The sequence below is a fragment of the Pseudorca crassidens genome, chromosome 2 (genome assembly GCF_039906515.1).
Source record: "Pseudorca crassidens isolate mPseCra1 chromosome 2, mPseCra1.hap1, whole genome shotgun sequence".
Lineage (NCBI taxonomy): Eukaryota > Metazoa > Chordata > Mammalia > Artiodactyla > Delphinidae > Pseudorca > Pseudorca crassidens.
In genome coordinates this window covers 14,044,677-14,058,364 of record NC_090297.1, presented here as the reverse complement: position 1 = coordinate 14,058,364, position 13,688 = coordinate 14,044,677, and the positions used below count along the sequence as shown (strand labels likewise).

The window sequence follows — 13,688 nt, the reverse complement described above, 5'->3', positions numbered from 1 at the left end:
TTCATGGAAGGAAACTGAGACCCAGAGGGGCTACGAGAGTTGTTCAAGATTGCATTGTTAGTGAGCTGGGGGCAGGACGGATGGTATACTTCCTGGGCCCAGCGCAGTGCACTTTGCCCCTCCCAGATTCGTCCTGTTGGGCTCAGCTGGAGATTGGGAGAGCAGGCTATCAGAGGCAGGGATCGAACAGTCAGCCAGGAACTGGATCCGGAGCAGCACGAAGCCGTCAGCTCCTGCAGTGCTGTAACCTCACTCTTACCCTCCAGTCTGCAGCGTCCCGAAGCTGGGGAGTGGGGATGGTGGCCTGCGCGCCACCCCTTCCCCAACCTGGGAACTTAGAAGGGGTGGCTGCTAAAAACCATAAGGCGGTGAGCCTCACTCTCCCGGCAGTGAAACCCGGACTGGGATATTGATTTAGCGGCGCTCTGAATAAGGGTTCTCCGCCCCTCTCGCCGCTAGTCCCGACGGGGCCAGGCTCACAGGCCGGCCCCTTTCCAGCACCCCGGTCGGAGCGCGGACCCCGGGCCCCCGCCTCGGGGTCGGCCTCCCGCCCGTCCCGCCGGCCCGACTGGCTCTCCTCTAATTAAGCGGCGGGATCGCAGCGAGCCGCCCGGCCGCGCTGTAATATGATGAACTGCCTTTGTGACGGTGTCACCGAAAGCGCTTCTGATAAGGAGAAGCAGCGGAGGATCAAAAGGACGACAGCGGCTCGCCCGCCTCCCGCCGCCACCCGGCTCTGCGCGCTCGCCCTCTCCGCCCGCGCTCTCCCGCGGGCCGTCTCTAGGTCCCGAGGTCTCTCCTGATCTCCCAGTCCCAGGCCAGCCTTTCGGTGCCTCTGCGTCTCTTTGTCTTTCTTCCGGCTGCTCTGCGCCTCCCTCGGCCCCGGCGCGTTTCTCAGCGTCCTCAAACGCTAGGCAAGGTTCTCCCGTCCCGCACTGGGTCTTTCTCTGAATTTTCTCGTGCACGCGCGCTCTCTCTCTCCTGAAGCTCTCCTCCTTTCTGACTCTCTCTCGTCCCTCCGCTGTGGCTCTGGGTCTCCCAGGCCTCTGCCCATCCCTGCCTTGCCCTCGACCCGGGCTCGGGCCCAGCACACCTCCAGAGCCCGGGCAACCGAATCTTGGAAAGGTTCACGAGCCGACCCGCAGTCTCAGAAAGTCGAACCAGTTCATCCTCAGCAGGCCCGCAGGGCTCTCCGGCCCTGGCAACCCGCGCTCACTCAGCTGCCGAATAGAGGGCTGGGCACGAGGGCCCCAAGGCTCCCTGGCCTGCCCGCGGGGCCTCTTTGGAGCGAGACTTGGGGTGCACACAACTTCCCCTCATCCCTCTAGAGGCTGCTGCGGCTCGCGACGCTTTTCCTCTCCCCCGGGGCTGAAGTTCCAAGTGCAGCCCACCCCTCTTTGGCATCCCCTTCCCTATACCCCTTCCTTTGGCCCTCACCTCCCCTTTGCCCTCGACCCCTTCTCTTCCTTCTTCAGGCCCCTCCCCTTTGCTTGCTCCTAGCTCCCCCTGTGCTCCCTCCAGACTCCCTCCCTGCCTCGCCTCTCCCTTCCCCCCACTTTGTTTGAAGTTCTGGAGAGATCTATCTACTAATGGGGAAGTTTCCCCCTTAGGTCACCGTTCTGCCTTGATTCGATTTGGGAAGGCAAGTTCCCTCCCTCCCCCGCCCGACCCCAGCCGGGGCCAATCGCTCCAGAGCAGGTCAGAAAGCGCTGACCCCATTTCCACCTTTCCTCTTTCAGCCAGAGTTGGGGGAAGGGGGAAAGGAGAAGAAAGGCCAACGACAGCAAAAATTGGGGGGGGGGGTGTCCCAACCTTCCAGTCCCTCTCATTCCCATCCCCAACTGGGTTTCCTAATTACCTCATTAGTCTGGAGTGGGAGAGGGAGATGAGCTATTTTTCTGGAATTCCTGGAATGTGCCCCCCCTTAGTCGTGGCCTTCAAGGCCCCAAAGCCCCTGGAGAACCTCCCCTTTGGGGTGTCTCTTCTGTGTTCTTCTTGGTAGCAGGAAGGCTCCCCCTCACCTGGCACTGTCTATTATGTGGTGTGAGTTCTATCTGGCTTTAGACTATGCGCTTCCAGGACAGAGCCAGGGAGGGGTCTTGGACATTTCATGCTTATATCCTTAGGTGCCCATTAGGAATGAAGCCTCATCAACTTTGCTGATGATGGTAAATAGAAACTCCAAAGAAGCAGCCTAGAAGGAAATCTCATTTGCTCAGTCCTCTTTCCCTATATTAAAAAATATGTGTGTATAGATTATTTATATAAAATGTAGTATGTGACAACTATCATTTTCAGAAAGACATTCTTAAAAAAAAAAAAAGCCCCAATAATCACCATACTGCTTTAAGGCTACTGTTATATGTGCTTTTAAATCCTTCCATGTAAATTCCACTGAAAAATTTGGAAAGCTGTGACAGGGGAGGGGGCCGCGGGGGTAGGAGGGGGAGGTTAATCCGGGTTTAACGCTGCGATGCCGTCTTAGGACCAGGGTTAGCCTGATTGCGTTATCTCTTCCCAACATTTGAGACGCCCATATTTCACCCAGCCAAATAGCTCGGAGAGCAGCGCAGATGGCTGCCGTGGTCGCGCCTCAGGAAAATGTGTTATTAATATCTAAATAACTTCCCAATACTGTCTGGTAAATCTCCCCTCCACCATTCCAAATGATGAATTCGTTTGAAGTCTTCCCCCAGCCTCATCTTTTCAATGTCCCCTCTCTCTTCTCTCTTCTTAGCCAGGCTTATTTCAAACTGGTAAATATCTAATTCCTTTAACGGCTGTGCCGTGCACACGAGTCTTTTAGACGCCTGGAAACAGCCGGTGTGTGGCAGTGCGTGCCCGGAGGTGAACAGAAAACCCGCATGCCCTCGCAGCGGGGGACCCCACCCTGTTTAGAAATGCGTTTGGGAGACTGGGGCTGCGCGGGAACCTCAATCTGGGAGCTGAGCCCTTCCTTTGCGCGCCCCGGACACCCTTCTCCTGGTCCCCCGCGGAGTCCCAAAGGCATCCCCTCTCCCTAACGCGCAGCTCTTCCGCGGCTCCGGTCTCCGAGACCCCACCCGCAGCCCTCCGAAGGCGTCCCTCTCTCTCTGGGGCGGATAATTACCCTCCGCTCGCCTGTTCTCCCTTGTTTAAAGTTTGTTTTCTAAATGTCTTCTATTAGATTATGTTCGTTCATTCCCCCTCCAACCTTATCTCCTTCTGTCTCTTCTCTCCTTGCCCGTCACACTCGATTTAGGCACGAGTTTATCTGGCAAACAGTTTGCCGACTTTGTTTATTTACCGCGGGTTCTGGGGCTGCGAGCGCGCGCGCGCCAGTGTTCGCCTTTGTAATAGTTATCTCATTGTTGTTCTTCGTTAGTCCCAGCTCCCTCCACCCTCTCTCTCTTCTTCGGTTGGGGGGATGGAGGAAAGAAAGGGGGAGTCTTGTCAGCCCAGTGTGGGTTCGGCCCCTCGCCCGGAGCCCCCTCCCCCGAGATATCTGCCTCAGACCCCCGCACCCCTCCTCTCCGCTCACCCCATCCCCCCACCACCCCGGCGCGGCGGAGCCCTCACCCCCCTCCCTCTCCCCCTCTGGTCTCACTGAATATCCACCGCCGAGCTCTGCCTAAAGCCGGGGAATTGCCTGACACCCTCCCATCTTCCTCCGAGCCCCCATTATGCGAAGCTGATCCCACTCTGAACAGCCTCAAATCCCGCCTGGACTCTGTTTGATTAGATTGCCAACCCGGGGTAATCCTTTGATTTGGTGGAGTGTCAATTACCTTTCTGTAAACACACATTTACAGAGGAGGGAACTTGTTGGTATAAATCAATGCAGATTGTTTCTTGATAAATGGACTATCTTCGACCCCTCCCTCGCTCCCTCTTCCAAGGCCCCTCTCCCTGGAGGCCCCTCCCCTCCCCTCTCCCGTTCTCGCCCAGCCAGTAAACAATGCCCCTTCCAGGTGTGAAGCCGAAAAAACGGTGTGGGCTGAGGGGAGCCGTGCCCCCCTTCCCCTATTCATTCGCTCCCCCGGAGCCTAATTAAATTTGGCAGGTCCTTGTACACACAATCAAAACAGCTTCCTCCAGTGTAGCAAACGACCGAAAACCGCATTAGCAGCTATCGCAGCTCTGCCAAATTAAATTGTTTCCCACCTCCTTTTACAAGTGTCTCAAACCGACACTTCGGGCTCTCCCCTCCTTTCCGATCCTTCTCCGTCATTTCTCACTCCACACCTGTAAGTTTGCTGCTTTAAAAACAAATTAAGGAAAAATGCAAAGAAATACAAATCTGCCTTTCACGCACGCACACCCTTGGCCTCCACCTCAGACGGTCTTTCAGAGCGGGAAGTCAGCATATTCCCGGGTGGACCTTGACGTCGCCACTCCACCCCTCCCGAAAATACACACTCTTCTTTTTAATCTTGTGAATTTCCACCTTATTTCATATTGATTGTGACCTGGCTGGGCTTCTACCCTAGAGACCAACGTGGTCTGATCTGGTCAGTTTCAGCCTAAACTTGAGCCTTGTCAGATGCAAGAGGCATTGGTGCTCTACTCTTTATTACTGTTGTTACTGCTTTTCTAAATTATTGCTTATTTCTTCACACTCACTCCCTCGGCTCCCACGGAGGAATGGTTTGACTCTTTGCAAACCCCTATCAAATTTCCCACAAGAGTCTCCCTGGACTCAGGCTGGGAAGATCTTTTTCTTTCCCCATCCCTCCTCAAATCCTTCACCAGTCGAGTCCCTGCCTGTCTCTCCCCTGATCCTCGGAGAAGGGGTGAGGAGGAGAGAGTCCAAGTGGATGAGGGCAAGGAACCTTTCCAGGTGTACAGAGCATGGCCTGAGAATTCTCACAACCAACAATCCTGATAACTCAGTCTTAACAAGGATAAGAGCAAAAAAAAAAAAAAAAATATGAACAGCCTCATGAATATCAGCCCAAGGGGAGCAGGAGTGAGCTGTTCAGAGATGAAAGTGCACAGAAATAAAAGCTCAATTTAATCGCTTTAAAACCCTTCAACTTAACGTTTGTGCTTCAAACTCTGAGAGTGAGGACTGATTGCGGATAAATAGTTTCTTACCATGCCTGGAAGCTATTACACCCCTCTCCAACACAGTTTCCTATTCAGCAGTCCCAGTTTTCATTACCAGCTCTAATAAGTCTTAACATTATTAAATGCCAAGCGGACGAAAGGAAAAAACGGACTCAGGGAGGGATCTCTCTTTAGCGCTTAAAGAGGAGAGCTCTTAAACCCCTTCTTCGGCGGCTCCCCGCCTTGAGAGAGGCAACCCCCGGAGAAGGCATTTGTCAAGAGCAAGAAGCCAAAACAAAGTTTGTGGGTGTGCACCCCTCCCCCTGCTCTGCCCAAGGGTATCTCTGCCTCTCCCCATCTGGCCCACTGGGTGGAGGTTGGGAGGTCTTTTCACCTTTAACTTGGCCATGAAACTGACATGCAGGGCCTGGGAGAGAGATGAGAGTTTCCAACTGGGTGGTTCGCTGGGATGCCAGCCACTGGCCAAGGTACTCAAATGCGGAGCTGATACCATTTGTCCACAGATGGAAAGACAACTCTCTCTCATCCCCCCTGTCATACTGCCCATCACACCCATCTACAATCATACTGCATATCCACACAGAATCCACGGCTCCGATCCAAAGGCCCGTGGGCAAACCGCCACACCGAGAGACATGCGCTTACACCGCCATCCAGCTCCCAATCACAGGGCCCAACATGCCCACTGCCACTCAAAAACCACGGGGCTTTCTGGACATCAGGCCCACCGCTTTCATTTCTGCAACTCCTCTCCAGACTCAGCGCCAGTACTTTCAACCTTCCAGTCTGGAACCTCCAGCCTCCTCCTTAAACCTTGGAGACTTGGAAGTTCCTGGTTCTACTGCAGGGAAAACCTCTATCCAGCGAAGTTGCCTTTCTGCTGGTTTTATAAGCCCAGATCAGCACCGGAAACCCCTGGACTCCTTTGAGCCAAAGGGATTTCCAAAGCGAACTTGCTACCCTTTTCCTTTCCGTTACTTCCCTTCCCATCCCTTCCCATCCCTTCCCTTCCCTTCTTCCTCAGAAGAAATTTATCTATTGTGCTTCCTTACAGACTGAATTGGAAGCACATTGGGGTATCCCTGCCACACACACACACACACACACACACACACACACACACAGTGTCTCCAAATAAAACCAAACTTCCTTCACTTCTCCTGGGGTACCTCTCAGAAGCTGTGTCTGCTGCGCTGTATTTCGCAGGGAAAGATTATTCAAGTTCTCTCCCCCCCCCCAAGAAAAAGAAGTTCAACTAAGTCCCTTTCCAATGTGAACTGAAATAAGGAGTGCGTCTCCTCCCCCCGCAACCCCGCCAGGGATCCCCCGGCTCTAGGCTGCCTCCCCCGAGCCAGGGGCTTACTTGGAAGCCCCAGGCCGCCTCCCGCTGCAGCCCCGAGGCCCTCAGCAGGCCCGCACAGCGGGACGCCAGGCACAGCTCGCTCACTTTCTTCCCTGCCCTTTTGTCCCCAGTGGGACTGGGCTCCACTTGGGGCCCTGAATGTCAATAGCCCGCTTCTTCCCCAGCTCCAGACTGCTCCCGCACTGGGCCGCCCGTACCCCCCCCCACCATCCTTCCCCCTCAGACCAGGCCTGTGAGGGCTGGGCCTGGCTGGGAGTTGTCTTTGGAAGCGGGCTTTGTCTGTGAAGTTCATCTTCAAGGTTGGGAGAGACTACTGAAAGCTGGAGGGAGACCTAGGCTAGGAGTTCCAGGGAGGCGAGGAGAGGAGAACCCCCTGGAAGGAAACTCAAATGAAACTGTGCTCTTTTACAAGTTTCAGGGTTCAGAACACTCCCCCACTTTTTCCAAATTCACCATTTCTTTTTGCAGGTTATAGTGGCCACTGCCTTTCCTGTCTGCCTGCTGCCTCCCTCCGCGTGTGTCTGGAGGCTTAGCTTCTCTTCCCGTAGCTTCTTTTCCCATCAGTCTACGTGACTTTGGGTCTTCCGTTTTTCTTTCTTTACCCGCGTCCCCCCTTGAAGCACACTTAACCAAGTCTCAAAGAGACTTGCGAGGGGAGTGGTATTGAGGAAGGACTCTCCCTTCTCTTGAAACTTACCCCATCAATAAACAAAAGCACAGTCCCCTTTCCTGGGCGCGCAGGCGCTTGAAAGATAAACGCCTTCCCTAGTCCATCTCCAGAAAAAGCGGGGCTCAGACTCCAGACCCGTTCGGCAACCACGCTAGCAGCGGGGAGAGGGCGTGTGGAGCCTGAATCTCTCTCCCGCACTGGGATCCTCCGACCCTGGGCATCTGAGAACTCGGCCTCAACTCCTGGCCCCGCCTGCGCGTGCCCAAGAGGAAAGCACCTCAAAAGTGCACCCTTCTGCCCCCTCCCCCGCTACCTCCGCGCTGTCTCGGTTCAGCCCCGGCGTCACAGGACGGAGAATTAGGCGGCGGCCCACGCGGCCCTCGCTAATTTTTATTGATTGCAGCGGTCAGTCAACTGTCAGGCGGGGTTTCAAGGGACCGTTTAGAGAGCGTGTGCGGGTCTGCTTAACAAATTCATTTAGGGAGCCGCGGAGCCGGTTCCTCTTTCCTCGCCCCCCGCCCCCTTGCCCAAGTTTCCTATAAATAATAGATCGACACGGACACCCGGACTAGCAGCCAAAACGCCAGCCCCGGAGGACACACGGCCCGGAGTCTTCAACGGGGTGCGCAGTCCGCGGCGCCCGGAGCCCTAACCCGCCGCCGGGTTCCCTGGGGGCGCAGAGGCCGTCAGGACCCCGCTCCGCCGCGCAACTGAGTCGCGGGCTCCGCACCCAACCCGGCCTGGGGGCGCACCGAGGGGGCGCTCTCCGCACGCACCGAGAGGCTCCCGGCTGCTCCGGGGGCTGCGAGTCCTCCCGCTAAAGATCTGTCCGCCAGTCCGGGTGGCGGCGGCGCCACCACTGGCCCGCACCCTGGTGAGCTGGAGACGCGGGCTCGGGCATCGCCGGCCCCGGGACGGCTCCCTACCTTTGTCGCCCAAGATGCCGTCGATGCTGTGCTTGGCTTTCTTCTCGCCGTCGTCCTCCTTCTTGTCCGCTTCGTCTTCCTCCTCCTTCTTCCCGAACTTGATTCTGAGCACGCGGCTAATCGAACTCACTAAACCTCAGAAATTCAAAGGCAAAAGAGCGAGTATAAGTCGTTGGGGCCGCGGAGCGGGGCCGCCTGGGACCCTGGGAGAAGTAGCGGAGCCCATTTCCCCCCTAAATACACTCAGGAGGATTCACACCCATCCCCCCCCCACCCCCACCGTTGAACATTTACACCTACTGGGAGGCACAAGTACAGTCACTCACATAGAGACTCACACCTGGGGCACTCACACGGTCGCAAGGCGGTGGCAGAGGAACCCACCTAGTGCATTCCTATCACGTCCTTGCACACACTTGTGCTTTCCACTGTCACATACCCTAGATGCACTCACACCCACACCCACCTCCCCAGGACCTCCCTGGAGCCCCTCCAGCCCCTGATGCTGTAGTCCCCACACTCAGGTGTGCATCCCAGCCCTGCACACTTGAATGCTCAGGTACACACACAGACACCCGGGGCCACTTTCTCCCACACAGGCAGCAAGATTCAGGGCCTCCACATTTGGGACCCACTGGTGGCTGGTGGCAGCAACAGAATAGAAATGGTGACTTGGAGAAAAAGATCCAGGGAGATCCCAATCTATCCTCCTAGGATGGACTGATCTCTCTAGGCCACTTCTCTGAGAAGGCGCCAGGGGAGCTTCCCTTACCACACAACTTTATAGGATAACTTTTTCTGCATTTCCCTCCCCCTTCTCTCCCTCCCTCCCTCCCTTCCTTCCTTCCATCCTTCCTTCCTCCTCTGTCCCTCTCTCCCTCCCTCCCTTCCTTCCTCTCTCCCGTCGTCCTTCTCCCTTTCTTTCTTCCTTCTCCTCTTCTCTCCTTCTTTCTTAACTTCTTTTCTTTCCTTCTTCCCTCTTCCCATCTTCCTTTCAGTTCTGATTCCCTCCTGTGCCCTCACCCTCTTTGTGCTCTGGTTCTTTTCCTTCTCACTTTTCTCTGAGTTCCCTGTCATCCATCATCTCCCCTCCTCTCCCACCTCCAGCCCCACATGACCTGAGCCCTGGCCAGACTCCGGGCAAGTTCTGCTGGCTCAGCTGCCTTCTCACCTGAGGGCACGGTGCTGCGGTCACAGTGCCCGTCCTTCAGCAGCCGGTCTCGGATCTCCCAGCTGAACATGCCTGGGTTTTCCCTCTTGTACTCCTCTATCTTTTTCTCCACATCCGGAGTCGCCACCTGCTTCAGAGGTGGAGGTGGGAGAGTAGGAGTGGAAAGATGGGGTAGGGGGAGGGAGATACTTTTAATATCAACCTCCCAAGAGCCCCAGGCCAGGCTGGTGGCTCTGGTCACCATGCCTCCATTCTGAGATTGGCTTTATCCTTTCAAGAAACCTGTTACTGGCTCCCAGGAAGGCGGCCGGGATTGGGGGATGTGGAATAGGGTAGTGATAGATAATAAAATAGAAACCTAATTAGGATTGGGGTCCCCCCTCACTATTCCAGGCAAGACTGGGGAAAGATTACCCCTGGTCTGGGATGGTGATAGGGGGTCTGGGAAGATGTCGGGACAGCACAGGAATGACTCATTGCCCTCTCAGGCAATCGGGACATCAGTTATCCCCATCCCTGAGAAATTCAAATAATGGAGGATGTCTGGGAGTGGGGACCCTCTTCCACTGTCCTTCCCATAGGAAGCATATAGACCCCCTCCCCGGTGCTGCTGGATGACACAGGGTAGAGATAGGGGCCACAGCCAGGATACCACGGGAAGGCTGGCTGCCAGCTCTGCAGCAAAGACACTCACTCTGGGTTTGCTGCCACCAATGGCCCCAGGCCGGATGGACCCTGTCTCCTGGTAGCGGCAGAGAATCTTGGAGACGCAGCCATGGGAGACACGCAGCTGGCGGGAGATGACACAGGGCCGGATGCCATGGTGGGCCATCTCTACTATCTTGTGGCGGATGTGGTTAGGAAGGGGTCGCCCGTTGATGAAGACCCCACCAAGCTGATTGACCCGGCCTTGGCCAAGTGGGGTGGACACTGGAGAAGGAAGGGGGAGATGAGGAAAAAGAGATGCACAGGGTGAGGATGGGAAGGAGACACTGAGTACACAGGCCTTTTGACTCCAGTTTTGTTTGAGCCCCAAGACCCCTGAGAGCAGATCTCAGTTCCCCACGTTTGAAGCTGTGGTAGTTCGGAGGTCAGGAAAAAACCTGTCATGAAGCCAACGGAAGGTCTGGCAGAGATGGAGAAAGGGGTCAGGGTTGGCTGCAAGAGTCCCCACAGATGCTGTGTGTCCCCAGTCCTGCCACACTATGGGGAATGTGGACACACCTGGGGGATCTGAATGCCTCTGAGAAGGAGAGGGAGAGAGACAGAGGTGAGAGGGCAGAGCCTAGAGACTGGCGGAGCCTGGGGACTCTGGGACCAATGGTCCTCTGGACCCACAGCTTGGGCGGCAGGTCCACTTGCCTTTTATAGAGGCTGATAATGGGTGAGATGTGGCCCATCTGGTCAGTTCCATGCTCTAAGTGGTCAAGTCTGATCCATTTTATTGAGGCCCAGAAGAGGTTGGTTGATTACTAGTAGTTACAGCCCTGGCTTGGGCAGCAGAACTGTCCTACCCATAACTGAACAGCCAAGGCACAGCAGAGGGACCAGCAACAGAATGCCATTGGCTGCTGCTTCTGGGGGCACCTGGCTGTCCCTTGAGGGACTCTCCTTCTTTCCAACCCCTCTCAGAGTTCGAATTTCGTTTTGGGATGATTTGGGGACATGCCCCATTGTCAGCAAGCTTCTAATCAAATACTCATTTGGCCTCAAAAACCCCTGAACTGTCCCTGCAGGTTCAGAGAGGCTGGTGCACAGATGGGCCAGAGTCCCTGGGTGTGGGTGACTTTGGGAACCAGGAAGACAGGCTCGCCTGATGTGTGCTAGGGAGGGGAGAACGCCTGGGAAGCTTTAATGTAAAGTCCACACAATTTCCTCCCAGAAGGTTGGAGGACACCCGGTGCACTAATCCGGCCTCGATCCCCCCAATTTGGGGACTCGGCGGCTGCGGAGATCTGGCAGATTAGAACGATTTCACAGCCGCCCGAGTGGAGGGAGCTGACAGTATAATTGGAAGGGAGGAGGCGGGAAGAGGCTCCGTTGCTGAGCTGTTCCTACCGCCTCCTCCCTGGCTCTGCCGGTCCCCACACCCCTCTTCGTAAAAGTAGGTGTCTGAAGCCACCCTCGGATTTAATCAGAAATCGTGCGTCGCCAAGTCCGAGTCACTCGGTCTCCGTGGCGGGATATGCCATTAGCGCTGGAGAGCTCTCCAGCGCACAACTTTATATTCAAGAGCCTCTTTAGCGACCGGCACTCGGCTCTCCTCAGTATTCTCCGTCATGTTGGGCAAATATTGTCCTAATCCGCTGCGCGTCCTCGGCCGCCTGTTTTACTTGCATTCGCTACAGGAGAGTGCTACGGCAAATCCCCGGGCTTGTGCGCTCTCCCGCCTGCGTGGTTGCTCGCGCGCACTTGATCACGGAGCCACTCTCCTCGCCTCTGTCTAATTCAGGGACCCGCGCCGTCTAGCTGCTGGAGGGACCCCCCCCCCCGCCGCCTCCCCAGATCTCAGGCTGCCTGTCCATCCGTCCCCTCCTTGCCTTCTCTCTCCTTCACGCACAAGGGGCTCATATAATTATAAGAAGAGTAATTAAAAAATAAAAGTCGCACCTCTCTCTAACCACTTCTGACATTCTGGGCTACCTACCCCCAGAAGCCAAGTGATCCCTCAGTTGACAGGTTGAAGGCCTTCTATTAGTTTAAAAAGAAAACAAAACAAAAACGTAGGAAAGGTGCGCTCCCAGCCCTTGCTGGAGCCCGGAGCCGGTTCACCCCGGATGCCGGATATTTAGGGAGGACACATTACAAAACTAACACTTTTCCCTTGTCTGTACATTTATTTCCCTGCCCTCTAGCCGTCTTGAGATCTCCCCCGAGAGATTTCCGGAGTTCAGAAGCCCGAGTGGAAACTTTTGGGCGAAAATCGTTACTATTTATTGTTTCAAGTTAGTTTCCAGACCCCAAAGCAGAGTCCTAGTTTAGACATAAAATATCACACATTGTTGGTATTTCGAAATACAAGGGGCTGGAAGACCATCCCAGAGGTGAAAAGAACAATTCAAAAGAAGAGTAGAAAGCACGTAGCTGGCGAACGCAGAGAGCCGAGAAAGTATTAGGTGGAAAGTATCTACAAATAGCGTACAGAGTTGAAACTCACTAGGACTTGAAATTGACTAGGAGCTGAAATCTACTCGGAGTTCAGCCCCGCGGGTAAAGGCCAGAGTCCTGGACCTCTGAAGCTGAGGCCGCCGGTGGGTGAAACCCACGCGTAAACGGACAAGTGTCGGTCCCAGAAACTTCCTGGGTCCGGCGCCCGGACTTGGATCCAGAAGGGAAGGGGACTCCCCTGCTGCCGCTGGCGCCGCCACCACCCCGTGAAGATCGCCACCTCTCCAAGGACCTCGAGGTCCTGGCGGAGGAGGGAAGCGAGGCAAGTCCAGACGCTCTTACCTTCCAGAGGAAATCCCGTGCGGGGATAGTTCTGCCCGGGAGCCGGCCGCATCATCCTCGGTACAGTGCCGGGAAGGGCCGCCATTCTTGCGCACGCCGGGGACGAATCCAGAGTCGGCGAAAATCGCTTCCCGTCCGCTCCCTTTACCCCTGCTGCGATCTCTTTCTTTCCTTCTTTTTTTTTTTTTAAACCTCTTCCCCCTCCCCTCCGCAAACACTCCCTACCCCCATCCCCCCCACCCCCGGCTGCGGTCGCTCGCGTCCAGAAGCTGGGGAGGGGGGTGAGGTAGGGGCGGAGGTTGCGGGGGGGGGAGGGAAGGTGGCGACAACGAAGTTCAAACAAACAAACACACCAACCCCAAGGCCTCCTCTGCCCGCTCCGCTGGGCCAGAAGTTGTGCGGGCGGATGCGCCGGGCAGGAGCCGGAGACGAGGCCGCGCCGCGCAGCGGGGCTCGGGGGGGACGCGGCCGGAGTCAGGGCCCCCAGCCTCGGACTGGCGAGCGACGCGCTCTCGCGCTCCGGGCCAAAGTTTCTGAGCCGAGAGGCTGCGGAGTGGATTTCTTTTTCGTATTTATTTATATATTTATTCCCTCGCTCTCGCTCCCCTCCCTCCCTGTCCTCTCCCACTCCTCTCCACGCCTTCTTTCTCAGACCACACTCGCTACTCCCTTAAACACCAGCTTTCACACCCCCGCCCCCCAGAAGACTTGGGGAGGGAAGAAGGTGCCTCTCGGGTTTCTGGGCTTGAGGGGAAGCGATAAGGGGTGACGAGGTTGGGAGGAGAAGAGGGAGAGCGAGGGGGCGAGCGATCCGCCGGGTAAGTTGTGCAAAAGTGCTCAACTGGAGTACGAGGAGGAGGAGGAGGGGAGGCAGCGAATGAGATCTGATAGGTTCGGACGTTTCTTTTATTCATGAGGAGGGAAGGGGGCCAGGGCGGAAGGCAGCCGAGGACCAATAACGAAAAGAAACCTTAAACGAATATTTTTTTCCTCTTTTCTGATCCCCGGCTCACCTCGCTTTTGGGGGAGAATTTGGACTGCCGGTTAAAACAGAGGGAG

At 55.9% G+C, this 13,688-nt stretch overlaps 1 protein-coding gene across 1 annotated transcript; it reads right to left on the bottom strand.

Annotated features, from left to right (window-relative positions):
- Positions 1 to 1,127: 1,127 nt before the first annotated feature.
- Positions 1,128 to 12,795, bottom strand: LOC137220236 (paired box protein Pax-7-like). Its single transcript, XM_067729993.1, has 6 exons — positions 12,630 to 12,795; positions 9,874 to 10,109; positions 9,180 to 9,309; positions 7,859 to 8,137; positions 6,413 to 6,546; positions 1,128 to 1,220 (listed from the first exon to the last, which is right to left on the bottom strand). Exons 1-6 carry the CDS (start codon positions 12,712 to 12,714, stop codon positions 1,128 to 1,130), a joined length of 957 nt encoding a protein of 318 aa, XP_067586094.1. The 5' UTR covers positions 12,715 to 12,795.
- Positions 12,796 to 13,688: the final 893 nt, after the last annotated feature.